Below are 27,018 nucleotides of genomic sequence, written 5' to 3' on the forward strand. Positions count from 1 at the left end.
GTGCAGTATTTCAGAGCTCACTATTGTCATTGGGGAGGTAAACAGCAGTAGTTGGGTCTTGCTTGGCAACTTCCTGGGAGTTTTTGGGTCAGGCTTCATGAGTTATGTAAATGGCCTACGCCTAACGCAAGAGCATTCTTCAACTTTTGTCAAAGCTGCACAGTTTGCTTTTATCTACAGACACCCCTTATCTGCATAGACAGCTTTTTGGGAGAGGTGAATTAATCCTTTAAGGAACTCTGGAGCAGAGCCCTGGTTGGGAGAGACTCCAGTGATCACTGCTAGCGTCTGGGTACCGCGCTGAGAGGCTGTCCTGCAACATGAACACAGGAGGTCGCCCGCTTGGCATAGGCAGAATTTAGAGTTTGCTTTACATTTCCTCAATGAATGCAAAGTGTTCTCTGATTGGACGAGGTGGAGAGGTAGGTCGGAGATTTTACACTCTCCATCTTGTCTAAGCGGAGAATGGCGGCTGGTTGGCATGGGACCTGGAAGCTAGTAGAGATCTCTGAATTAGTGGTGCCAGTTAAAAAAGAACTCCAGGTATGGATAATGCTGTAATGTACTGTAAATCTGGATCATTATTATGATAGAATACAATTCTAATCTCTAGGTTTCTTTGAATTTGCATCTTCCTGGTGCATGTGTTTTACATCACATTGATGTGTAGATATTTGTCAGCACACCAAGAATCCTCTATTTCAGCCAAATGGTTATTATTAAAAGATCACATTGCAAAATGTGTATTACAACGTTTCAGAGCCACGCAGGACCCCTTCGTCATCACATGCCTGATGAAGGGGTCCTGTGTGGCTCCGAAACGTTGCACTACACCGTTTTGTGTTGTGATCTTGCTTTAATAAAAATCGTTTGGATGAAATCTATGATCCTTACTGTGCTGGCAAATATCTACATTATCGTGCATGTTCCAGTATCCAGCTGGCGGTCGCTACAGCACCAAGTACCTTAAGAGCCCATTCCGGGAATGTGTGATGGGAATATGGACTGTTTACATTGATTCACTTGCAGTGAATATGGCATTCAGTGCTTCATAAATACGGCTCTGTGTATTTTGATCTTTGGTTGGCCACAAGGATTAACCTTTTATTTTTTATTTTTTAAATTGTGCACTGGTGGGCGGAGCCTAATGGTGATTTAAAAAAAAACAAAAAAAAAAACGAGTTCCCTATCATGTCTGCCCGCCTTGTGATTGACAGCAGGCAGTCGGTGGATCCATGGCCAGTAGGCAACCTGCTGTTAATCACAAGGAGAGAGTGGACCTGATGGGGAAACAAATTCCTCAGCTTCCCCATCAGTCTCCACCCATTGGCAGCTTCACTGGTTGCTAGAAGCCTTTCACCTCTGAAAACGACAGTATCCTTGACAACCAGTGACAGATGTGGAGGTCGGTGGGTAGCTGGGGGAAAAAAAAAAAAAAGATGCTGCTCTGCTACACAATGTACAGAGACGGGCACTCTACCTGTCTCTGAATGCCATGTTTGAGTTGGTCTTAGTTCTGGTTTTGTTATCTACAAACTAGAGGAATTTTTTTTGGGTGTCAGAGCAGCCATAGTGGTACTATGAAGAACTACCTGAATATGTTACATGTTTCAGTTAAGCTTCTAAAACTGGCGGCAAGGGTGTTTGGTTTTTTTTTTTTTTTTTTTTTTTTTTACTCTGGTGCAGGATCTTTTTAAACGGCCTTACCAGGGAAGTGGCATAAATACTTTCCTGAATTCCCCTGAGTGTTCCTGGAACAATAATGCTATATCTGATGGCAGGTGTAACGCACACGCCTTAGGACCCATTCTTACCTGTCCAGCCTGTTGCTGTATTAAACGCACGCATGGCAATGTACAGTGATTTGCGCATTCAGTTTTTAATTTATTTTTTGGTACTTAAGTAGTGCTGACAATTTTTAGGCTTTGCTTTACATATATTGTAATTCACATCAGTCCCTGCCCTTAAAGGGCTTACACTCGAAGGTCCCTATCTCACATTTATACATATACTAGGGCCAATTTAGACAGGAACCAGTTAACCTCCCAGCATGTCTTTGGAGTGTGGGAGGAAATCCGAGTACCCGGACTAAACCTACGCAAGCACAGGGAGAACATGTAAACTCTATGCAGGTAGTGTTCTGGTTGGGATTTGAACATGTGTTACGTTAGAGCAGCCCGTGGCACCACAACAGAGCAAAAATTGTGCATTCAACTTTGACAGTGCATGTACTGCCCTGTGAGGGATCATTGGGTTATCATGGCACACTGCAGTGTAGTGACTGGGCTCTTACAGGAAAGATTTTTAAATTTAATATATGTATTTTTTTAAATTGGGATTTTTAAAAACTTTAAAAAAAAAAAAAAATAATAATTCTAGTGACGACTAACAATTGAAGGCGACTGAGAAAATATCTTATAAGATGCCACCCCCTGTTCAGGTATCTGTCGGCTCTGTGTCTGAATACAATAACTGGCAGTGGAGATTCCTCCATTCACACTGTTGGCATCGATGGGCGAATCCAGTTGATTTCTCTTGTTCAGCCCACTGGAAACAGAGCTTTGTACGCCAGCCTTACTTCCAATGTCTTATCTGTAATTACCATTAGGACATGTTCTGCCAGTGCCTCCTTTATAGAATCTCTGGAATGTTTACTCATCTCATCTGCATAAGATGCTGTTTATGATGAGCTATTTAGAAAATATTTCTAGGATTAGGGTTCTTATTCCTAGGACCTGATTTACTAAAGTGTAAAGCTTTCTGAACAGAACCTGTTCACCCAGCCATATAAAGGTGTAACACAGGTTTGGACCATGAAGTCTATGCAGGTTCCTTTCCTCTTAAAGAGGAAGTAAACCCTGATGAGTTTACTTCCTCTTTCATTCCCTGCAAAGCATAATGGACTACTATGCATCGCATAGTAGCCCATTATGTGTCACTTGCCTGACACAGGAGCCAGCGAAGTCGCCGCTGTCCCCTGTAGTCCGCCGCATCCATATTGTTGGAGGGGTCTCGCCGCTCCGCCGCTGTCATTCGGCGAAGCCACGATGACGTCACTCCCGCGCATGCGCACGGGAGCCGACACGTGCGGCAGCTCCGTCGCTGAGAATGCCGCGCTGAGTGCGCCTGTGCGCCGTTTTTGGGCAAATATCTCCTAAACCATATAGGTTTAGGAGATATTGCTTGGACCTACAGGTAAGCCTTAATCTAGGCTTACCTGTAGGTCAAAGTGGTTTGTAAGGGTTTACAACCACTTTAAAGGACTGCTAATTTACTAAAATGACTAACTCTGCATAATAACCAATCAGCAGGCATCTTCAGCTTGTTTAGCTTTGAAAAAGCCAGATAGAAGCTGATTGGTTGCCATGCACAGCTGCTCCAAACTTTTTGTAAACTCCCCTCATTGTGTTGTCATAATTGTTGCATTGGTGTGTATATACACTATATTGGCAAGAGTATTCGGACACCTGCCTTTACATGCACATGAACTTTAATGGCAGCCCAGTCTTAGCCCTTGTACACACGGTCGGAGATTCTGACAACCAAATCCGTCGGATTTTGTCCCGACGGATCTTGTCCGAAACTGTTGCATACACACGGTCGGACAAAGTTGTCGGAAAATCCGATCTTTCAGAACGTGATGATGTAATTTCGTTACGATGGGACTACATTCAGGCTAGTAGCCAATAGCTTTGATGTAGGAATTTGATCTGAGCATGCATGGCACTTTGTCCTATCGGAATTCTCTACACATGATCGGAGTATGTCTGATCGGAGCATTTTGTCGGAAAATATTTCTGGCAAGTTCGAAAATTTGGTCCGACGGAAACAGTCTGATGCAGACCACACACAGTCGGAATATCCGACAAAACGCTCCAATCGGACACATTCCATCGGAATCTCCGACCGTGTGTACAAGGGCTTAGTCTGTAGGGTTCAATATTGATTAGGCCCACCCTTTGCAGCTATAACAGCTTCAACTCTTCTGGGAAGGCCGTCCACAAGGTTTAGGAGTGCGTCTATGGGACTGTTTGACCATTCTTGTAGAAGCGCATGTGTGAGGTCAGGCACTGATGCTGATCAAGAAGGCCTGGCTCGCAGTCTCCACTCTAATTCATCCCAAAGGTGTTCTGTCGGGCTGAGGTCAGGACTTCTGGAAGAATGGGCAAACATTCCCATAGACACACTCCTAAACCTTGTGGACAATCTTGCCAGAAGAGTTGAAGCTGTAACGGTTGGGCCAACTCAATATTGAACCCTATGGACCAAGAGTGGGATGCCATTAAATTCATGTGCGTGTAAAGGCAAGCACCCCAATACTTACGATACTTATACGATAATATATATTATATGATATGCGCCAAATGAGAAGAAACAAAATATCATTCCACAATTGGGCTGGTCAACGATGGCACATAAGTCAAACTGTCATTTAATGCATGAGGTACAAGTATAAGGTTCTCTGTGCATGAAGTTGTAATGGCAAAACATATTGCAGTCAGATTCATACATCGGTAGTATCTATTAAAGCAGCATAGTCACTACCAAAAATAATATTCTGAGGGGAGCTGTGCCTCGGAACATCACTTTCATCAAAAGCTGCGGCTGGGTAAGAATCTTCCTCTGGCCCCCACGTCACCACTGTGTCCTGTAGTGATGTATGGGTTGGTAGATGGGATGGATTCATTGATGCCAGTTTAAGAACGAGTACGAGCACCAATACTTTTTATGAAGTACTCACCAATACCAATTACTGGCACATACATACACATCTCTCATCTCCTCTCAGAAAGATTTTATTGAAGTAACAGTAAACATACAGTCCAACAAATCAGGTTCCACACCAATTATTGGCATATAAGTTTGAACACATCATCACAATCCACTAGTGCAAAGGAAAGTTGCAATATATCTCTACAGGTCTCTGCTTCCCTCCCCATTCCACCCCATACCTATAAATATATTATTATTATTTTTTTCTTTTGAATGGTGATGCGGGTGATACAAAATGAATGGGCTCAAGTTGCACTGCAAAGTGTCACATGCGTTTTGAACAGGAATGCAGTGAATCGCATAGTTTTCCACACCGCTCCTGTGTGAACCCAGGCTTGTCATAGTGACTTCAGCTTGGGTTCACACAGGAGTGGTGCAAGAAACTGCATGCAGTTTGGGTCTGCACCACTTTCCTGTATAAATCGCATGCTATTCTTTGCAGTGCAGGTTGAGCCCATTTTTTTTTTTTTTTTTTTTTTTGTATGGCCTCAAATCGCACTTCCAGAGGATCCTTTGGTGGCCAGAGAGAGAATAATTCCTCTTTTCTTGGAGTTAAGTAAACATGTTGCTTTGTTAGGCCAAACTGCACACCCTTATCAGAATATGGCATTTTTTCCGAATTTTTTCCTGTGGGGTGAAAGATCTGCCAGGCATCACTGGCTAGAAGTTGACGGATTTATACTGTATATTCAGTTTACACGCCATAGGGCAGCAAGACCCTTCTAGGTATGTTTACATTTGATATGTTTTTCAGATATAAAAGAACCTTACCGTGGGAATAGGGGGCTGTGTGATTACAGCATTCACTGATGGATCAAGTCAGGACATTTTGGATGTTGTATAATGACAGTCGGTGTGTAGAGATGTCTGTAAGCAGCTTAAAAAAAAAATAAACAGTGCTTCTGATTTCGAGGTTTGCTTGCAATCATCATGATTTCTGATGTGCTAGAGGATAATAAGTGCCTTAGGCTGTTGGAGGTACTCATTATTGCAGGGAGGTTTTTCCAGCTTGAATGCTGCAGGGTTCAGTCTCAAGCTGGGCTCAAATTGCTCTTTGGGACCCTGGTGGGTGGGTACATCTCCCCATGCCCCCAGCTGACAGTTAAATTAGCCTGAGCAGTCTTCATTATTTTCAGAAACCGAAAGAGCAAAGGTGATTCAGAGTTACTGTTTTTTATTTCAGGGGCTTCTCCCAAAGTATGGATGGAGAATTTAGGGGTTTGACAATAGAAGGCGAGCAATGAGTCAGGCTGTTAGCTTTGGGGGTGGCTGGGAATCCAGGAAACCTCATTTGATTCTGAGAGTTATAAATAAGCCAATTGAGGTCTGCAGATATCTACCGGTAACCAGCATTTTCAGGAACAGAATTTAGCAATGTCACTCCCTACATTTTTAATTAGTTCTGCTTAAAGCTGAACCGGCGGATGTGTACTCGGACTACATTATGTTTTCGCTTTCCCTTTGACGCCCGGCCAGTGATGCTGGTGTTCTCAAGTGAAAACTGCTTTGTTGCACATTAAGATGGTATTCACTTTATAGTAGTGCCCTGAGCCCTATAATAATAATCAACAAAACGTAACACTGATGGGCGCTGTTATGGCAAGGACAAAATTGCAAGGGGGGGGAGGGGTGAGAGGTGATCTTTCTTCTGGAGAAAGTGGGGTACCTGGGTACCTGCTCCCCCCCCCCCCAAAAAAAATGACATGGCAAATGTGGCATGTCAGGGGGTCACCTGCACTTAAAGCGGAAGTTCCATTTTGGGTGGAACTCTGTTTTAAGACCCACTTTGACCCTTTTTGTTGTGGTGTTTTGCCGTTCTATTTATAAGGCCCCATTCACACATGAGCGTAGCGTTTTCAGGCAGAAAGTGGCCGGATTTTGTACAAGTCAAAAGGTCACCAATGTAAAAAGCAGAAAAACGCCTAAAAATGCATAACCCAACCAAAATATTATGAACCAGATTGTGCCCATACTTTTCTTCCTTGTTAACCACTTCTGGACTGCCCATTGTTGTTATATGTTGGTACTTTGAAGGAGGATTCGGCGCAAGATCGCTTTTATCAGTGGCGGGAGAGGGGGGGCCCCCCCTCCCGCCGCGATCCGGTGCCCTCCGCTACAATATGGAGCCAGCGGTGGAGGCGATCGCGTCCTTCTTGTGGCCTGACATGGAGACGAGTGAGGGGGTGGGCCATCTTCCATCTCCATAACATTGCAGAGCGGAAGCGACGTAAAAACGTCACTTCCGCCCATAGCTCTTAAAGGGCGATTTTTATTTTTTTATTATTTTTTTTTTATTGCATTTTAATGTAAATGAGATCTAAGGTCTTAAGAAGTCCTGTTTGTCTGAGCTGTTTACATTCCTTGTAATAGGAATAAAAATGACATTTTTTTTTCTTTTTAAAAAATGTAACAAAAAAGTAAAATTAAATAAGAAAAAAATAAATTTTTTTTTTTTTTTTAACCGCACCCCATCCCGACGAGCTTGTGTGCAGAAGCGAACACATATTTGAGCAGCGCCGCATAGGAAAATGGCGTTCAAACTACACATCTGAGGTATTGCAGCGAACCGTAGAGCGAGAGCAATAATTCTAGTCCTAGACCTCCTCTGTAACTAAAAACATGCAACCTGCAGAATTTTTTTTTTTTTTTTTTTTTTTAAACGTTGCCTATGGAGATTTTTAAGGGTAAAAGTTTGTCGCCATTCCACGAGTGGGAACAATTTTGAAGCGTGACATATTGGATATCAATTTACTCGGCGTAACATTATCTTTCACCATAAAATAAATAAATAAAAATTGTTGTTGTTTACTGTTGTCTTTTAATTAAAAAAATTAATTTTTTCCAAAAAAAAATTGCGCTTGTAAGACCGCTGTGCAAATACGGTGTGACAAAGTATTGCAATGACCGCCATTTTATTCTCTAGGGTGTTAGAAGAAAAAATATATAATGTTTGGGGGTTCTAAGTAATTTTCTAGCAAAAAAACAAAACAGTTTTTAACTTGTAAACAAATCTCAGAGCGGCTCAGTCCTTAAGTGGTTAAAAAATATGATTTAAATAAAGCCTTTTTACTAGTGATTTAAATCGCAATTAAAATCAACTTGATTTTAAATCAAATCCACCCTGTAGGCCGGTGACAGAATTTCATATATGCTCTGAATGGGCCAGCAGGTATGGAGTCATGTGCACCTTATGGTGCTGGCTGTTTTATGCAAGAGTTAGGCAGGCCATAGATGTACTTTTCTTTCCTGCAACCCCCCCATAGAGTCCCTCCAGCAAAACTACTGTGTTCTCCCTGCAGGGGCGCTGGGAGAACAAAGTGTTTGTTACTAGTGACTATAGCCGCTGGCAATAGGGGTACAACGGATCGTCACCGATCCGTGATCCGAATGGGTCACCCCGCTCGGATCGGCACACGGCGCGATCCGCGGTCACAGCCTTGGGAAAGGCCGCGGCTTTGGCCATCTTTCTACACCCAGGCCGTTTACAATGTGATCGCTCCGTCAAATGACGGAGCGATCACTTTCTAAACAAACCGGCGTCATGTCAGGACACCGGTTCCTGTCTCCCCTCTCTGTACTGATCTGTACAGTGGAGAGGGAGAGATCGGATGGATGCAGCGCTGTGGGCTGGATCTGTAGTGCCTACAGCACTGCTCTTTGACAGCCTACTCTGCCATGCTCTGCCAATACCCAGTCATGCTCTGCCAGTATTACAGTGGGGGAGATTGTGGATATTACAGTGAGGACTATATGGCGGTGGAATTTTCACAGGTTTTTTTCAAATTCAATTATTGCTGATCCGATCCGTGAGTTTTTTGATCCGTTGCACCCCTAGCTGGCAATAATAACATGAAAACAATCTGACGTACTAGTTGTACCAAAGTCGATCCAATCGGCCTGACCATAGATGATTCGGCCAGTCCCTGCTGAACCGGCTGAGATTCGAACCATCTATGGCAGGCTTTAGACTATGTCGCAGCGACAATAAATCTGATTCCTCAGCCTGGATTGACAGATGTGTGCGGATAGCTGACCACTGTGCCTATACAGAGCAGCATCGGGCTGTCCATGGCCACAGCAATTGGTGACGATTACCTGCTTGGCGCCCACAGCTATCAGTACATAGCCGTCTATTCCAGTGGCAGGAATCGGTAGCTTCCTGGTGCTGGGATTTGCAGTGTGGCTAAATGCCTGTGCGAATTGCAAATTTCATTAATCCGGTTTACTTCCATTTTAAAGTGGTTGTAAACACTTGCATATACCTAGTGAAGTGACTGGCCTCAGGTGATCTAGCGATGAAACAAATCCTCCTGCATAAGTTGTTCCTGTTTGTCTGCAGTCTGTCAAAAAATAAAGGTGGGTAGATCTGAAAATACTCTCTACACAGCGAGGAGAGCTGATTGGAGGGAAGGGACACATCCCCCTCCATACAACACAGGCACATAGCTTAGGTTGTCAACCACAAGCTGTCACCTTCTTTCTCTTGATGTCAGGAAAGCTTTTTTTTTTTTTTTAAGTGATTCATGCTGACAGCAGATGAAGGAAGCAGCAGACAGAAATTACACTTAGTACTCTGGTTTGAGACAAGTACACACTATAGAGGGATATGTTCCCTTCCCCCCCCCCCCCCCCCCCCCCATATGTCATATCTGAGGTTTACAACCACTTTTTTAAAATAAGTTATAACCCTATACCAAAACAAGAAATGAGGGAATGGGTGTCCCTGGTTCAGGAAGATGAGCAGCAAAAAAAATAAAGCTGACAATGGTTCACATCCTTCCTTGGTAGTATTCTACTGAAAAATACCTGTTTCTGATGTCTTTCTCCATTGGTAAGATTTCCCATCACTTCCTGTCCCTGTCAGGGGAGGACTGACAACTCATGGGGCCCCTGAGCAATAGGAGATTATGGGGCCACACAGTATACACAGACATGTTTCTATTGGCTGAGAAGGTACTGGAGAGGTGGGGCAGCTATAATCTCAGGATTTTTAGACCAAAAGGATGTCAGTAAGGCTAGGTTCACATTGCTGCGATGCGGGAACGCCGCGAATCCGCGGCGTTTTCCCGCATCGCATACCTCCCGCCGGCAGTTCACACTGCCCTATGCGGACGGCTGGGGGTGTCAATGTTATGTTAATGACACCCCCAGATCCGTCGGCATATCGCAGTGCGATCTGCCGACTCGCACAGGAATCGGATCGCATGGTGTGAACCCCCATGCGATCCGATTCCGTTGCGGACCCAAAAAAGGGTCCCGTGCGAGTTTGCTGCGGGACCGCTGCGAGTTCAGCCATACTATCTGTATGGCTGAACTCGCAGCGCTACGGAGATCGGATGTGATTTGCTGTGCGAATCACATCCGGTTCTCCCCCCGCAGCGGTGTGAACCCAGCCTAAGGGACATTTCAGAGACATGTAAAAAATAAAACAAAACAAAAAACAGATTCCCTGGTTTTACTGAGGCTGGCAACCCTCATGGGGCCCCCTAGTGGCTCGGGGCCCTCGGGCAGTGCCCGAATGGCCCAATTGTCAGTCCGCCCCTGGTCCCTGTAAAACACTTTCACCAGGGCAGGAGGTAAGAAGAAATCCTCCCGGAGGGAAGATAGCATTAGAAGTTGCCTAATATTTTTTAATAGAACATTTTTCTTTTTGTTATGTGTTCCTGTATCTTCTGTGAAGAAAATGATCTTGGTTTTCTTCTCATATCAGAAATGTAGCAATTGTAACTTGGTTAGTCTGTTACAATGTGAGGCTAGATAATTCACTGTGCTTCCTGTTTGTCACTTTTTGTAATTTCCTCTTCAGCACATGGTAGGCCTTGCTTGATGACTGTGTCACATATGATGTAGTCTAGCAGAGTCTCTGAACCACAGGTATGTGCACAGCTAGGCGCCAACTGACAACTGTTTACTTTCAAAAAAATAAAAGTAAACTGAATAGGTGCTGCTGGTCAGTAATCACTTGACATATACTAAAGTGGTCCCATACATTTCTCCTCCAGCAATTCTTTTTCAGGATTAAGAGGGCAGGATAGGTAAATGCGGTGTGTTTTTTTTATTTTTTTATATTTTATATAATTTTGCTTCCTTTATTCTACTTTTTCAGACTTGTGTTTTTACATGGCTAACCATTTTGAAATAGTCTTTGTTCTCAAGGTTCAGTGTATCTTTATCTCCTGCAGTTTTGGTTCTGAGCCACACAGAACAAATTCACCTGAGTAAATGTTCTCAATTTAGCCACACAGGGAGCAAAAAAAATCTGGAGTACTGCCTGTTACATTCACATCCTGTCATTTCAATTGCTTTGTAACATCAACACTGGACACTGATTGCCCTTTACAGCATATAGGTAACTGCCAGAATGCACAATGCGGTTCTGTTTTCCTGCTTTCAGAAAACCAACTTAGTGGATGTATTTTCTCTTTTTTTTTTTTTTTTTTTTTTTTTTTTAATTTAGGCTTGCACCTTGTACAGTATAGGATTTCATATCATCTGTGCCCAGTTTTGCCACAAAGAGTTAATCCAGCTCTGAGCAGTCCTCCTCCTTCTTCCTTTTTTTTTTTTTTTTTTTTTTTTTTTTTTTTTTTTTGTGAGATAAAAACTGACCGAGAAATACCAGGTAGTTCTTCCCCCCCCCCCTTGCTGTGAGTGACAGGTGATTTGAGCCTTAGAGAGGAATTCTGTGCAATTCTCCTCATCCTTTCTTCCCAGGCTCTCCCAGGATTGGCTGCTCTACACCTCGGCATGATTGGGCATGCTGAAGTCATGTGGTGACTTTTCTGGGTTTTGACTGGATGTTAGGGATCATAGCAGAAGTTCAGTGTAAGAAATACACAGGAGAAAGATCATGTTGACAAGGGGAGTGTAGGGGTAGGCGGGGAGTCTACTGACATCACAACTCCACCCACCGAGCTCCGGACAACAGACCCACCCACAGAATCTGCAGTTTTTTGGGTCTCATAACAGGCAGAGGGAAGGCATTTGACAGGTAAGGATACATGCAGGAGGCATGTATATCCTTCTAGATAACCACTATGGCAGTAGTTTAGAAAGGATGAGAGTGGGGTTACATCCACTTTAAGAAATTACAATTCTATTGTAAAATCTCCTAAGATTAAGTTGAATTGTACAGAAGTCTTGGAATCTGTGTTGCATGTGATCGGATTTTCTGCGGGAAATGTTGGATGTGAGCTTGTTGGCTCAAAGTCCGACCATGTGTATGCTCCATCGGACATTTGTTGTTGGACTTTCCGACAAAAAATGTTGGCTAGCAGGCTCTGAAATTTTCCAACAACAAAACTTTGTTGTCTGACTTTCCGATCATGTGTACACAAGTCCATCTCACAAAAGTTCACACATGCTTGGAATCAAGTACGAGCCAGAAGCGCTCGGTCTTGTAAAACTAGCCTTCGTAATGGAGATATCATGTACATCTTGTACGTCACTACGTTCGTAATTGTTGGTCAACATTTGGGTGACTGTGTGTATGCAAGACAAGTTGGAGCCAACACCCTTCGAACAAAATCCACGGTTTTGTTATCAGAAAGTCCGATCGTGTGTACGAGGCATGCGACTCAGTGCTAAAAATTGTTTAATAGTGATGGTACCCAAGTGAATTTATAACATGTATTGTGACCGTGCAAGGCCATGCCACTGTGAACATGATTGTAGAAAGAACATCAGGTTTGCACAAATCCAAACTGTTGCAAAGAAAAAACGCTTTCTCCAGATTTTGGTATTCCTGGTTTAGGCCTTGGAGTTTAGAGATCTCAAAATACTTTGGGAGGGAAGAAATCTCAAATTCAGTGTCTGCTGAAGACTAAGGATGGGCCCAAGCGTGTTTGGAACTCCACGTGCCTGCCAGGAAACTGACACTCCGCATTGCTAATTGCAGGCAGTGAAACATTTCCCGATCCGGGGCTGCACAGATCCAGAAATGTCTCACTACCTGTGATTAGCGCTGCAGAGTGTCCGCTTTCTGGCAGGCACGTGGAGTTGTGAACGCGCCCAAGCTCATCCTTACTGAAGACCAGCAGGGTGTGGCCAAATGCGCACAGCCCTTATGGTTTTGGGCATAGCTCAGTGCTCCATTAACGGGTGGGGTGTGCTCCACTCAGGGGATGGGTTTGGTCTCCCGTTAGGAGAGGTGCTCCACTTGAGAGCCAGCACTCCATGCTGAAGGAGAGCCTCCTTACCCACAGGACTGAGGGGGTCAAGGAGGCTAGAGTTTAGGAATCTGGGAAAGTTGGGAAGACTAGACAAGTCCAGGGGACTGCAGGAATTTGGAGGTCTCAGAGGAGTGAGAGCCCGGGTTGCTAGTAGAGCCCCTATTGAGAGGCTAGTAAAAAAGTTCCCAGGGTGCTGCAACTACAGTCTCCTGAGTGAGGAGAGCCTTGAGATCTGGGTAAGACCATCTGAGAAACCAGGGAAAAGAGCAGTGTTACTTCTGAAGAGGGAGCCAGGTAGCTTGACATTATATTTTTTGTTTTGATGATGGAAATTCCTACATGGGCAAGTGGTGTGAATTTGTTTTTTGTTGAACGTTTACTTTCACATTTAACCACTTTAGTACCTCACTATAGCCAAAAGATGGCTACAGAGTGGTCCTATAGTTCCCGGAGGACGTCTATAGACTCCCTTTTAGAGCCCTGGGGAAGCTGATCACAGATCGGGGCAAAGGACCAATCACAGCAGCCCTTTACCATGTGACTAGCTGTGTCCAATCGCACGTAAACAGACTTGCTGGTTATTGGCAGTCCTTTTCTTACGCACTTTATGGGGAAAGGAGTGCCAATAACCGTCAATCCTGTCCGCACACTGTTTATACTAATAATCAGGACACTGATCATCAGTGCATATCAGTGAAAAAGAAAAACTACTTATTTACAAAATTTTAGAGCAAACTAAGAAAAACATTTTTCAAAATGTTCTGTCTTCTTTTTTTTTTTTTTTTTTTTTTTTTTTTTTTCTTTCGTTTAGCAAACAATAAAAAAAAAACCCAGTGGTGATTCAATACCACCACAAGAAAGCTGTATAGCTCAAAAAACAAAAACAAAATGTAGTTTGGCTACAGTGTTGCATGACTGCAATTGTCATTCAATGTGCGTCAGCAGTGAAAGCTAAAAAATTGACCTGGGCAGGAAGGGGGTAAATGGGGCCCGGTATTAAAGTGGCCAACAAAAGTTGGCTGATGAGCCCTAAAACAAAGTTTGGAATGGCGGGATCGCCCTAAAATGGTTACTACTACGGAGCTAATGATCCCCCCCTAATATCACAGGATCTTGTGATTATTATTATTTTTTTTTCTATGTATGTTGTGTACATTTTGTTATTTGTCGCAGTGGGAGAGATTTTAGGACCAAAATCTCTTTTTCTCCTTTTTTTTTTTATTTTTTTTTGTAATCTTCTAGTTGGTGTTTTTATGAAAAGCTGCAGAACCTACATTCCTTTAGGCAAGGCATAACCTTAAAGTATCTCGCCACAAAACCGTATTACTCAGGATGAGTAGAATCCTGGCACCGGCATATTTCGGTGCAGAGGAAACTGTCAGAGAAAAGGTGAGTTTGCAGACAAAGGGTCACGTTTACTTGACTGAAGGCCTGTATGAGAGCTTGTGTTGGACTGCTTTCACACTGAGGCGCTTTACAGGTGCTGTAGCGCTAAAAATAGCCCCTGTGAAGTGCCTGTCCTCTCATTCCAGTGTAAAAGCCTGAGTGCTTTCACACTGGAGCAGTGCACTGGCAGGACGCTAACAAAAAGTCCTGCAAGCAGCATCTTTGAGGTGCTGTAGCAGTGGAGTATACACCACTCCTAAAGCGCCCCTGCCCACTGATATCAATGGGCAGTGGCAGCAAAGCGCCGCTACAGCAGCGCTTTGCGGGTGCTTTTAACACATTTTTGGCTGTTGGTTGGGGTTAAAAGCACCCTGCTAGAGGCCGAAAAGGGCCGCAAAAATGACTGTAAAGCGCCAATAAAAATAGAGCTTTACCGCTGACGCCCCCAACACCCCAGTGTGAAAGTATCCTTAGGGTTTGGATTACATCGTCTGAGTAGGGCTAAGGGATGGGCATTATTTGGTGCTAAGAGCTCTGGACTGAAAATGATGGTAGCAAAGCGGAGCTGAAACCTCACATAGCTCTGAAATTTGTCTTGTAGCTCGGTGCAGACTTCGAGGGAAAACGGGAGAGCCGGTCCCACAAGCTGGCTATTTCTGGGGAATTTTTGTACAGAATGCTTTTAGATTGTTATATTTGCAAGAAAGATATCTGAATCTTCTGATGGTTTTAGAAAATCTGTATCTGTGGATAGAAATGCAAAGGTCATTTTTAATGACCTTCTAAAGTAGTGGTCGTGAAACTGGCACCCTGGGGCTGGATGTGGCCCTTTGCTTGCTTTTGTCACTTTGTGCAATACTCCTTCAACGGACTCCAATGATGGGACACCATTTCTCTCGCTGACAGCATCAACGGGGCACTATTTCTCCCATTGATACCAAAAAGGGGCACTATTTATCCCATTACAACCAATGATGTGGCATTGCTTTCTTCCAATAACCACAGTCTGGCCAACTCAAAGCCTGAAGGACAATAAACTGGCCCTTTGCTAAGAAAGTTTGGAGACCCCCTGCTCTAAAGATTCCTAACATTTTTGGTGCGGTCTCAGAATTTGGGGAGTGGCTCTGATATGAGCAATAATTTTCATTTTAGACTGTGCTTACTAGGGCCTTACATTTAGGGGCATTGTGCAAGCCTGCTATATGTTGCACTTTCATATCATATTCAACATTATTATTACGGGTACTTGTGTAGTGTCGTCAATGTACACAGCACTTTTATAGTACATTCACATCAGTCTCTTCTTTCCAGGAGCTTACAATCTAAGGTCCCTAACGCACATTTATACATACACATAGTAGGACCAATTTAGACAGAAGCCAATTAACCAGCTAGTATGTCTTTGGAGTGTGGGAGGAAACCGAAATACCCAGAGAAAACCCACACAGGGAGAACATGCGACTCCAAAAAGGTAGTGCTGTGTTTGGGATTTGATCCGAAGACCCTAGTGCTTGCTAGGCAGAAGTGCTAACCACAATTCTATTCTTGCACCCCACAATATGTTTCATAGGCTGTCAGAAACGGGATGGATATAAATCAGTTTTTTTTTTTTTTTTCTTTATCAATTTTTTTTTTTTTTTTTTAATAAAATGCTTTTGGAGTAAAAAATCTATCTAAAGATAGTTTTTTCCTTTTAGGATACATTAATCTAGTTTATTCAGCATGAAATGGACCTCGTTTATTTAGCATGAGGCTGTATATTCTGCAATATTTACATTTTTAGTAAACGCATTCAATGAATGCAAGCTGAGATAACATGCACTGCATTGATGCATTCACACATTTTAACAGTAACCATGAAATAAAACAAAATTCAGGAATATTCCTTTATCCCATTGTTTTGAAAATCTATGTACACTACAAACTGTATAATTGAATCAGTTCTGATATCGTTGTTTTACTAACCTGACAGCTTATTCTGATTTTGTTTGCAAATATTAATGATTCTAACTACCAGCAAGAACAAGTCCTTACATTTAAAGAGCACCAGTCATTTCAGATCCATCATGTCAGCGCCTGTTAGCGGGCATCCACTCACGTGCTGTCACCACGTCTCTCTCCTCTTTGTGTCACTGCCGCTTCGCCAGCTGTCCTGTTAACCACTAGATGACCAGCTGCCGCCGCAGTTATACTGCGGCAGGTTGGCTCATCTGGGCAAATTGCCGTAGGTATACGTTGGGTGCTTTAAGACCACTAGGGGGCACATGCACTCCCACGGCGCGACAATGGAGCCGATGCTTGTGCCCGCCGTGCACAATGTTCGCTGGGCACCAGCAATCACTCCTAAGAGAGACAGAACGGAGGTCTGTCAGTGTAAACAGACAGATCTCTGCTCTGTCAGCGGTGAGGAGAGCGATCTGTTCAAACTAAGTTGCAAAAAAGTGTCAAGTGTCTGATCTGTCTGCCGCAATATCGCAGTCCCAATAAAAATCGCATATTGCCGCCATTACTAGTAAAAAAAAAAAAAAAATGAAAGCACCATAAAGCTACCACCTATTTTGTAGGCGCCTTTGTGCATACCAAACAATATATGCTTATTGCCATATTTTCGGTAAAAAAAAAAAAAAAATCTACATATTGGCCTAAACTGAGGAAGACTCTTTTATTTATTTTTTTAAGTAAAAAAATACCAATACCACCAAAAGCTCTATTTATGAGAAAAAAATGACATCAATTATGTTTGGGTACAGCATTGCACAGCTGTGCAATTGTTAGTTAAAGTGACGCAGTGCCGTATTGCAAAAAATGACCTGGTCAGGAAGGGAGCAAATCCTTCCGGGGCTGAAGTGGTTAAAGTGAATGGGACTGCCGGTGAGTCAACAGTGGATCGGAGGAGCTGAAGCAGGTCAGATGAGTTGCTCTTTAAAAATTATGATTTTAAATCGAGCCTTTTTATTAGTGATTTCAATCAAATCCACCCTGGTCAGGAAATGACCATGATTCTATAGCGGGGCACTTGAATTAAAATGTAATGGAGGTCCATTCAGCAACATTTTTCAGCAGAGATCCAGATCTCTTTAGTGCTTTAGTGCTAGAACACCCCTCAGTCCCCACGTACATCATCGTCTTCAGCGTACCTTTCACATCGTAGTCCCCTATTTAAAGAAGTCCCACAGTGTACTCAGTTCCCCCTTCACATCCTTGCTCCCCCTTTACAATGCAATGCCGTTTATACAACTGGTGCTGCAGATCAGGCCAGATAGCCGGAGTCTTTTCATATTAACAAGCCATGTAATCAACTGCTTGCTAACATAATAACTTGGGCAGCTCCCATTCCTCAGTCCTGGTCTGCAGCTCCTCCTGCCCGTTGTAAGGAGGACATTGGTGGCTGGGTGGGAGGCCTGGGAAAGGACACCCAGCCATGGCTGTGGCACTGCCACAGTCCAGACAGGACTGTAACTTGGTCTTGTTCTGGATTGCAGTCTGCCATTTAGTGACCGCTGTTATATAGTATTCTCAAATTGCCATTGACATGTGCTGTAGATGTATCCAGGCCCTATGCTGAAAGCAGAGTCACCATATGTAGTCAGCAGAAATGGATGCCTCACATGTACATTGTACATAATAACTAGTTGTTTCTAAAACAAACCAAAAAAAAAAGACGAACCTGTACTTTGGGGGTTATTTACTAAAGGAAAATACACTTTGTACTGAAAGTGCACTTGGAAGTAAAGTCGCTGTAGATCCGAGGGGGACATGCAAGGAAAATAAACAGCATTTTAGCTTGCACGTGATTGGATGATAAAATCAGCAGAGCTTCCACTCGTTTTAGATCTACCCCTTAGATTTAGAGCGAGTGTACTTGCAGTGCAAAGTGGATTTTCCTTTTCCTAAATAACCCCCTTTGTCTACACAGGGCAAGACCATGAATTTGCTTTGGGCAGCTGAAGGTGCCAGTATTATACTTGCATTCCTTTCACTTTCATGTTGCTATTTGCCCACTAAAGCTTAAACAGGGCTGAGGACCTTCTCCTGGGAACCTGAGTGGCAAATTGCAGAGCATCAGTGCTGATATGTGAAAGAAAGGCTAGTTGGAGAGATTCATATTGTTCAAGAAAGGGAAGGGGTGGGGGGTAAATTTACATGCCCCACTGTACCCAGAAGTACAAGATATGTCACTTGGTTTTCAGGGTGAGGTAGCATGGAAAGGAAGGTATGGAGAAAAGGCTGCAGGAGCTGGTTTAGCGTTTATGAATAGCCATAGAGTTTGGCCTGTTTAAATCTAATTTCAGGGTATTTATGACTTTCTTTGTCCCAATAGGGAGATTTCCCTTCACATCTTGTCTCAAAGGCCCAAGATGAGAGAAAATCTGCCCAAAGTGAGGGGGGGGGGGGGGGTGTTGTAGTCTCCATTCACACCTGAGCATCCTGGGAGTTTTCAGAATGTGCAAAGAGCACTCGTTACCCTTGAGGTCCCCCAACGCAGCTAGCAGATGTGCGTTTTGGTGTGTTGCAAAACACACAGAAAGTGTCAAGCTTTGCACTGTAAAAAAGGTGCAAGAGCTTCAATGGTGCATTTTGAAACCCTCTTAAGTGAATAGGTGGCCCTATACTTTCTCACGAAAAACGTGCAAAAATAATGGGAAAATGTGCATTTAGTGCAGATGTGAATGGGGCCTAAAAGTGAAGCTGTTGCTTTGCATGGATAAAACAAAGGTTCCCTTCAACAGATATAAAATATTTTCCCTGTGCAGCTACCTTCTACCCACACTAATGGACAGCACAGTGGCTAAGTGGTTAGTACATCAACCTGGTAGCACTAGGTTTGTCCATCCGAATCCCAACCATGACACTACCTGCCTGGAGTTGGCCTGTGTGTGTGTGTGTGTGTGTGTGTGTATATTCCCTCCGGGTACTTCAGTTTCCTCCTTCACACCAAAGACATTCTGGTAGGCTAATTGCATCCGGTCTTAATTGGCCCTGGTATGTGTATGTAAGAATGTGAGTTGGGGACCTTAGATTGTAAACTCCTTGAAGGCAGGGGCTGATGTGAGTGTACAATATATATGTACACTTGACATTATATAAGTACCTATAATAAAATGAATTAAAACAGTGCATTTGTTATACCCGCCTTCCTTTGATCCGGTCCGCTAAAAACAAATGGAAGAATATCCGTTCTCGGTGTAGTTGGGTGTAAACAGACAGCGGAGTCCCCGGCCGCCCATAGAGAAGAGTAGGCTCTGCAGAAACTGAGCTGACATGGACCTGTCATCCACCCGCTCTGCCCTGATCAGCGGGGGATCTGTGAGCGGATCTCCTGCTGATCGGAACGGAGTCCGCCCCGTGTGAAAAGGGCCTTTTATTAAGGAAATTACAAAGCTAAAATGCAGCTGCTGATTAGGGAGCTGAAATTGGCATTTGCATTGTAGAGCCGACCAGGTTTGGGTTCCCAGGGTTATTGGGAGACAATTGATAGCTCCATGTACCTGCCCTCCTTATACTATCCATACTATATTCTTCACCTCCACCGTCTACCATATTCTTCACCTCCACGGCTTTGTGAGCTTACACATGAGAATAGGAAGGCATTTAGTTTCCCTAGCTATGCAGAGAACTGGTTTCTCTTGTAATGTACTGTCTGGGGGCAGGGAGATCTTTCTAGCATTCTTTAGGAAGAAGGGAAGGGAGAGTGATGTGATAAAATCTTACTAGAGCTGCCTCTGATTTACTGACTGCCTATGCTTTCTTACTCTTCTGTTAAAACAAGCAAAGTGTGTGTTTGTGTGTGTTGTTAAGATTGTAAGCCAGTACCTATTTGATGCATGCCCTCTTCTAAAGATTGGAGGCATTGTGAATTTGGACACACAGTATCTCACAAAAGTGAGTACACCCCTCACATTTTTGTAAATATTTTATTATACCTTTTCATGTGACAACACTGAAGAAATTACACTTTGCTACAATGTAAAGTAGTGAGTGTACAGCTTGTAGAACAGTGTACATTTATTGTCCCCTCAAAATAACTCAACACACAGCCATTTAATGGCTAAACCCCTGGCAACAAAGGTGAGTACACCCCTAAGTGAAAATGTCCAAATTGAGCCCAATTAGCCATTTTCCCTCCCCGGTGTCATGTGACTTGTTAGTGTTACACGGTCTCAGGTGTGAATGTGGAGCAGGTGTGTTAAATTTGGTGTTCTCGCTGTCACTGTAAGTTCAACATAGCACCTCATGGCAAAGAACTATCTGAGGATCTGCTCTACATAAAGATGGCCTAGGCCAGTGATGGTGAACCTTGGCACCCCAGATGATTTGGAACTACGTTTCCCATGATGCTCCACTACACTGCAGATTGCAGGAGTATATTGGGAAATGTAGTTCCAAAACATCTGGGGTGCCAAGGTTTGCCATCACTGGCCTAGGCTATAGGAAGATTGCCAAGACCCTGAAACTGAGCGGTTTAGCAGGATAGGTTGCACTCAGAACAGGCCTTGTCATGGTTGACAAAGGAGGTTGAGTGCATGTGCTCAGCGTCGTATCCATTGGTTGTCTTTGGGAGATAGATGTATGAGTGCTGCCAGCATTACTGCAGAGGTTGGGGGGGGGGGTCAGCCTGTCAGTGCCCAGACCATATGCCGCACACTGCATCAAATCGGTCTGCATGGCTATTATGCTAGAAGGAAGCCTCTTCTAAAGATGATGCCAAAGAAAATCTGCACTTTGCTGAAGACAAGCAGACTAAGGACACAATTTACTGAAACCATGTCCTGTGGTCTGATGAGACCAAGATAAACGTATTTGGTTCAGATGGTGTCAGGGTATTGACAGAATATGGAGGGATGGCTGTGACTGCAATTGTCACAGAGCAGCGCTGTGGGCACTACAGATGCAGCCCACAGCACTGCTGCCGTCCAATTTTTCTCCCCTCCACTGTACAGAGAGGGGAGAGAGGAAACCGGAATCATCATGATGCCGGTTTGTTTGTAGCGATCACATTATAAAAGCAAATGGGTGCACCAAGATGGCCGCCGATCCACAACTAGGCCGAAGCTGCGGCCTTTCCTAAGGCTGAGACCGTGAAGCGCTCCGCGGATCGTGGCGTGTGCCGATCTGAGCGGAATGACCCATTCGGATCATGGATCAGTGACAATCCGTTGCACCCCTAGTGTCAAGTGGGTGAAGAGTGCAAAGACAAGTGTGTCTTGCTTACAGTCAAGCATGGTGGTGGGAGTGCCATGGTCTGGGGCTGCATGAGTGCTGCCGGTGTCTTATCATATAAGGTCCTCCATCCGATCGTGTCCGCTGCGTACTGCGCATGCGCAGTACACACCAGCACAGATTCCGAAAATTGCCAAGGATGAACGGCGCCTGCGCCGTGAGTCCAGGTTCTATCCCCACTATCCAAGTGGACATAGAGTAGGAATATAAAAGAGCTGAGCGCAGCGAGGCCCAGCCCGAAGCATGGCGAGCGAAGATCGCCCGCGAGGGGCCCTCTAATATTCACAACCCTATGTCCGCTTGGATGGTGGGGCTACCACCTCCACTCGCGGCGCAGGCGCCGTTCAGCTTCAGAGATCTTCCGAAGCTTTGTCTGCTCTGTACTGCGCATGCGCAGTACGGCGCGGACACTATATGATGGCCGGACACTATATGACACAACACCGGCACTGGAGAGCTACAGTTCATTGAGGGAACCATGAATACCAACATGTACTGTGACATACTGAAGCAGAGCATGATCCCCTTCCTTTTGGAGACTGGGCCACAGGGCAGTATTCCAACATAACGATCCCAAACACACCTCCAAGATGACCACTGCCTTGCTAAAGAAGCTGAGAGTAAAAGTGATGGACTGGCCAAGCATGTCTCCAGATCTAAACCCGATTGAGCATCTGTGGGGCATCCTCAAACAGAAGGTGGAGGAATGCCAGGTCTCTAACATCCACCAGCTCCGTGATGTCATCATGGAGGACTCCAGTGGCAACCTGTGAAGCTCTGGTGAACTCCATGCCAAGAGGGTTAAGGCAGTGCTGGAAAATAATGGTGGCCACACAAAATATTGACACTTTGGACCCAATTTGAACATTTTCACTTAGGGGTGTACTCACTTTTGTTGCTAGCAGTTTAGACATTAATGGCTGTGTGTTGAATTATTTTGAGGGGGCAGCAAATTTACACTGTTATTACAAGCTGTACATTCACTACTTTACATTGTAGCAAAGTGTCATTTCTTCAGTGTTGTCACATGAAAAGATATAATAAAATATTTACAAAAATGTGAGGGGTGTACTCACTTTTGTGAGATACTGTAAGTATCTCACAACTGCATTTAGAATTGCTTAAAAGTACGATTTATAAGCTAATACGCAGAATGTTCCCATACATGTGGCAGTAAACGATTGATTCTGTTGACTTGAAGGCTCTGTTGTCAAATGATCTTTCGAATCCAGAAAGAAAAGTTCCCTCTAGTTGAATTTAGCCGGATGCTCTGCTAGGCCAGTCCTTTATGTTTAGTAAGGCAATGGTTATACCAAACAGTTGTATTCAGCGTGTGGATGACATGGGCTAAATGTGTTGGTTTCATTGGTGTAGGTAAGCTGTTCTCTGATGCCAGAAGATGTAGCAGATTCATAAATCGTGAAAAAGGGCCCTGACGTGATCAACGGTTAAAGTGTTAAACCCAAAAATATATTGCAGCTTACCAAACATTAGATCTGGGACCTGCATTTGTTTTGTGTTTGTTTTGTTTTTGTTTATTTTTGAGCATGTGGATTTCTAGCATTTGGTTTTAACAGGCCATTTATTTCAATGGGCTTCAAGATGCACTAACGTCCAAAAAGTAGTGGAAGCTCTACTTTTGCAAATCGCAATGCACTAAACAGCACAGTATTGTAGTACTATGTGGTGTAGTGACCACGATTAAATGTCACCTGATGCATCTTGCAGAAGCAGCGCGTTGATGTGCGGTAGGGCAATGTACATGGAATGCATCCTTAGGCTTCATGTGTACACAGCCTACTTACACTGCCGGCTGCCAAAAAACTCCAACGGCAGCAAAATGGTGGTTTGCATTTTCTGGCGGTCAAAACGCTCCTACCCTGAAGGTGATTCTTCCGTGTTGAGGAGGGGAGGTTGAAGCTCCCCTAACCACAGCAGCTCCTAAACTCTGCTAAAAGCCTATGGGGGTTATTTACTAAAGGCAAATCCACTTTGCACTACAAGTGCACTTGGAAGTGCAGTCGCTGTAAATCTGAGAGGTCGATCTGAAATGAGGGGAAGCTCTGCTGATTTTATTATCCAATCATGTGCAAGCTAAAATGTTGTTATAATATTTTTTATTTATTTTTTCCTTGCATGTTCCCCTCAGATCTACAGTGACTGCACTTCCAAGTGCTCTTTCAGTGCAATTTCAAGTGCATTTTGCACTTGTAGCGCAAAGTGGATTTGCCTTTTGTAAATAAAGCCCATTGCATACAGTTTAGGAGCTTTGTAAAAAAAAGACAAAAAGCTCCTAAACTCAAGTTTAGGAGCTCTAGTGTACATGAAGCTGAAGGGTGCCTACACTTTGAATGAAGGAGAAACAGACCACTTTGGACAGAAGCATTTCAGTCTCGGGGGAGAGGAATGTTCAATGTACTAGCAGATTTCGCTGCGCTAACAAATCGAAAGCAAACTCCAGCTAACGCTTTATAAGTAGTTACAGCAACAGTTTTTGTTCCTTTTGGGATGATGGTTTTATATAAAAGCTGATCATTGTAAGCACCCCTGTCAGTAGTAAATGGGTTTTCCATGGTCCCTGTAACTGTTACATCTACAGGAGAGCTTGTTCTGTTTAAAAATGGGCTTACTGGCCAGATCACTTGGTAGAAATAAATGTAAGAAAACAAATACAGCCATTGCATCTAGGAATTGGTAAGCTGCAATATAATGAATGTTTTGTTTTTAGGTTTAATATGGCTTTAGGGCTGGTTCACACCACAATGTCTTCATTCCAGATGCATTTCTGCATGTGTGTCTTTGATGCCTTCAGTGCATTTTTTCGATCGAGGAGGATATGTGCGTTCCAGTGCATTTTTGTTGTGTTTTGCGGTGTTCCAGATGCATGCCATACCGAAAAAATACAACCTTTTCTACTTTTGTTGACTGAACTTGTGTGAACTAGGGCCATTGGAATCTATGTTGAATATTGGGTAATGCGTTTTTTGATGCAGAATAAAAACGCACATGTGGTGTGAACCAGCTGCAAGCCCTGTTTCACACTATAACTGGCATGTGAATTGCACAGGAACCGCACAGCATTCCTGTGCAATTCACATGCGATTTCAGTGTGGTGTGATTTGAGTAGTTAATAATAATATTGTTGTTGTTATTATACAGGATCTGTATAGCGCCAACAGTTTATGCAGTGCTTTACAATATAAAAAGGAGACAATACAGATGCAATTAAAATACAAGAGTATTAAGAGGGTCCTGCTCAGAAGAGCTTACAATTTAATAGGGTGGGGCAGGTGGTACAAAAGGTTGTAACTGTGGGGAATGAGCTGTTGGAAGTGGTAGAAGGTTAACTGGAGACATGATGGGCTTTCCTGAAGAGATGAGTTTTCAGGGATCGCCTGAAGATGGCAAGAGTAGGGGATAGCTGGACAGGTGGAGGTAGTGAGTTCCAGAGGATGGGAGAGGCTCTGGAGAAATCCTGGAGACGAGAGAGCTTGAGAAGAGCGTAGAGGGCGATTTGGGTGATGTTTGGAGACCAGATTGGTGATGGGGCAGAGTTGTGAATGGCTGTGTATGTTATGGTTAGTATTTTGTATTGAATTCGCTAGGTGATGGGGAGCCGGTGTAGGGACTGGAGGAGAGGGTTTGCAGACACTGAGCAGTTGGTAAGGTGAATGGGCTCAAATCACACTGCATCGCACTAAAGACGCAGATGCGCCTTGTTCGGAGCTGCACCGCAACCACATTGCATGGTCGTTTTGTACTTTGCAATCTTTTTTTGGAGTGTCGTTAACTTTGTATTGACACTCGCAGCAGATCGCTGCGTTTCCCACATTGCATGTATATGTGAACTTAGGCGGAAGTTCTAAAACAATGTCTTGACAATGTAGATTGTTTGTTTGTTTTTGTCTCCCAGACAGTGTCAAATCAGCGAATGTTTATTCCGATGTACAGTATTGTACTTCTTCCATAAGACAAGCGTGTAAACGTCTGTTAATGAAGTGCAATGTGTTTTTGGTAAAGAATTAAAATGTAAATAAAGCTTTGTGAAGGCAATGTCTAATAAAGAGAAGTAGAAAACTCCAATCTGTAGGTTGTTAGAATTGTGAATGAATTAGTGATCTCGCACTTCTCCTCTGTCCCCGGCTGGTCTTGCTAGTCCTGTGCGTGTTTTCAGTACACAATCAGAGGTCATTGACTATTGTTGGGATTGTTTGCGGGGATTAATGCAAATAATGTGATCCTCCAGTTCCCTCCTTATTCTCTGCTCTGTTGCACAAGATTCAACAGTCAGACAAGGCAAAGCTTTAGTGTCCTCTATAGGAAGAGGAGGAGCAGAACTTGGCTTGGATGAGGGGGTTGGGGAAAGGAAGAATTACCTTTTCTCTTACTCTGTAGCAGCGTGTGTTCGCGAGAACTGCATCATCCTGAGTGCTGGAGACTGGTGGAGAATGCCATGATGTCAGCCTGTGTCTCACCAGCATTACCTGCCCTAGTGAGGAGGGGACAGGTCAGCCTCTCCTCCCTGCGTGATATTGCAGGGTGGTAACTTCCTGCTTTTGAGTTTAGTCAAGAAGGGAACGTGAGCGAGCAAAGTAGGTGTACCTCCCCCTTGCCACAAAGTCTGGACTGACGGATTACAAGAAAAAAAAAAAACACAAGAAATCCTGGCTGAAGCCTTTTTATTTACATGAGTGGGATTCTGCTTTGAAAAGCCATGCTGGAGGACATAGTAGCCAAGCGTCGTGATCATCCAGACTCCTGTATGAACCCCCTGCTTCCTCATGAGGTCTGTAATCGCTTTCATTTCACGGATTCTGTTGAATGACCTGCTGTTAACATGCAGTGAGATCAAAGTTTTTGTACCCTGCTAGGTGGCGTATGTGTTTTGTGTGCGTTTTGTAGGTCTTGAGGTTGTATGGAACACTTTGGTATGTGTACTTAACATTTTGTCTCAATCATAAAACGCATATTGATAACAGCACTTTTATTTATTTTTTTTTTTTTGAGAATGATCCTGTGACCGGTGGTGATCAACTGAGAAGTGTTTGTCTTTATGTAGGTGTGCTGGTGGCAGTTGGTGTCTGTAAAGGTAGTTGGGTTTATAGCAAAAATCGAAATAACACTCTTAGAGCCACATTCGTATAAACTTGATTGGAGGAGAAAAAAAGGGCCACAGGGGCCCTAATTCTGACTTTGCAGGCAAGATGGACAATGATATAGTACAAAAATTATATTTTATTAACAAGAAGTCCTATCAAACAGGTCAAGTAAAAATAAAGCATAAAAAAATAAATAAAAAAGTAAAGAATTAAAAACATACACTAGGCATATGATACTAATGAGTATCTAGTGTAAACAAGTTGACGCCAAATAAATGGCAGTGAGTTAGTGGTTAGGTTTATGTATTACTTTTGCTCTTATTGATTGGATTTGCTAGTAGATTCTTAAATTTTTTTTTTTTTTTTTTTTT

General features: G+C 43.6%; 1 protein-coding gene across 9 annotated transcripts in view; it reads left to right on the top strand.

The window, feature by feature from the left end:
* Window positions 1–27,018, top strand: part of LOC143959439 (serine/threonine-protein kinase MARK2-like) — a 219,411-nt gene that overhangs the window by 5,855 nt on the left and 186,538 nt on the right. For 2 of the 9 annotated variants that reach the window (XM_077468092.1, XM_077468094.1), the window contains exon 1: window positions 25,971–26,334. The exons of 1 other annotated variant lie outside the window; for it this stretch is intronic. In XM_077468092.1, coding sequence (XP_077324218.1) covers window positions 26,263–26,334 — 72 coding nt within the window. In that variant the 5' untranslated portion in view covers window positions 25,971–26,262. Of the gene's footprint in view, window positions 1–25,968; window positions 26,335–27,018 lie in introns of those variants that run through there. 6 more of the 9 variants (XM_077468086.1, XM_077468089.1, XM_077468091.1 and 3 more) reach the window with 5 other exon arrangements.

The sequence above is a fragment of the Lithobates pipiens genome, unplaced genomic scaffold (genome assembly GCF_037356315.1).
Source record: "Lithobates pipiens isolate NorthernLeopardFrog02 unplaced genomic scaffold, aLitPip1_a1.2 Scaffold_75, whole genome shotgun sequence".
Taxonomy (NCBI): Eukaryota; Metazoa; Chordata; class Amphibia; order Anura; family Ranidae; genus Lithobates; species Lithobates pipiens.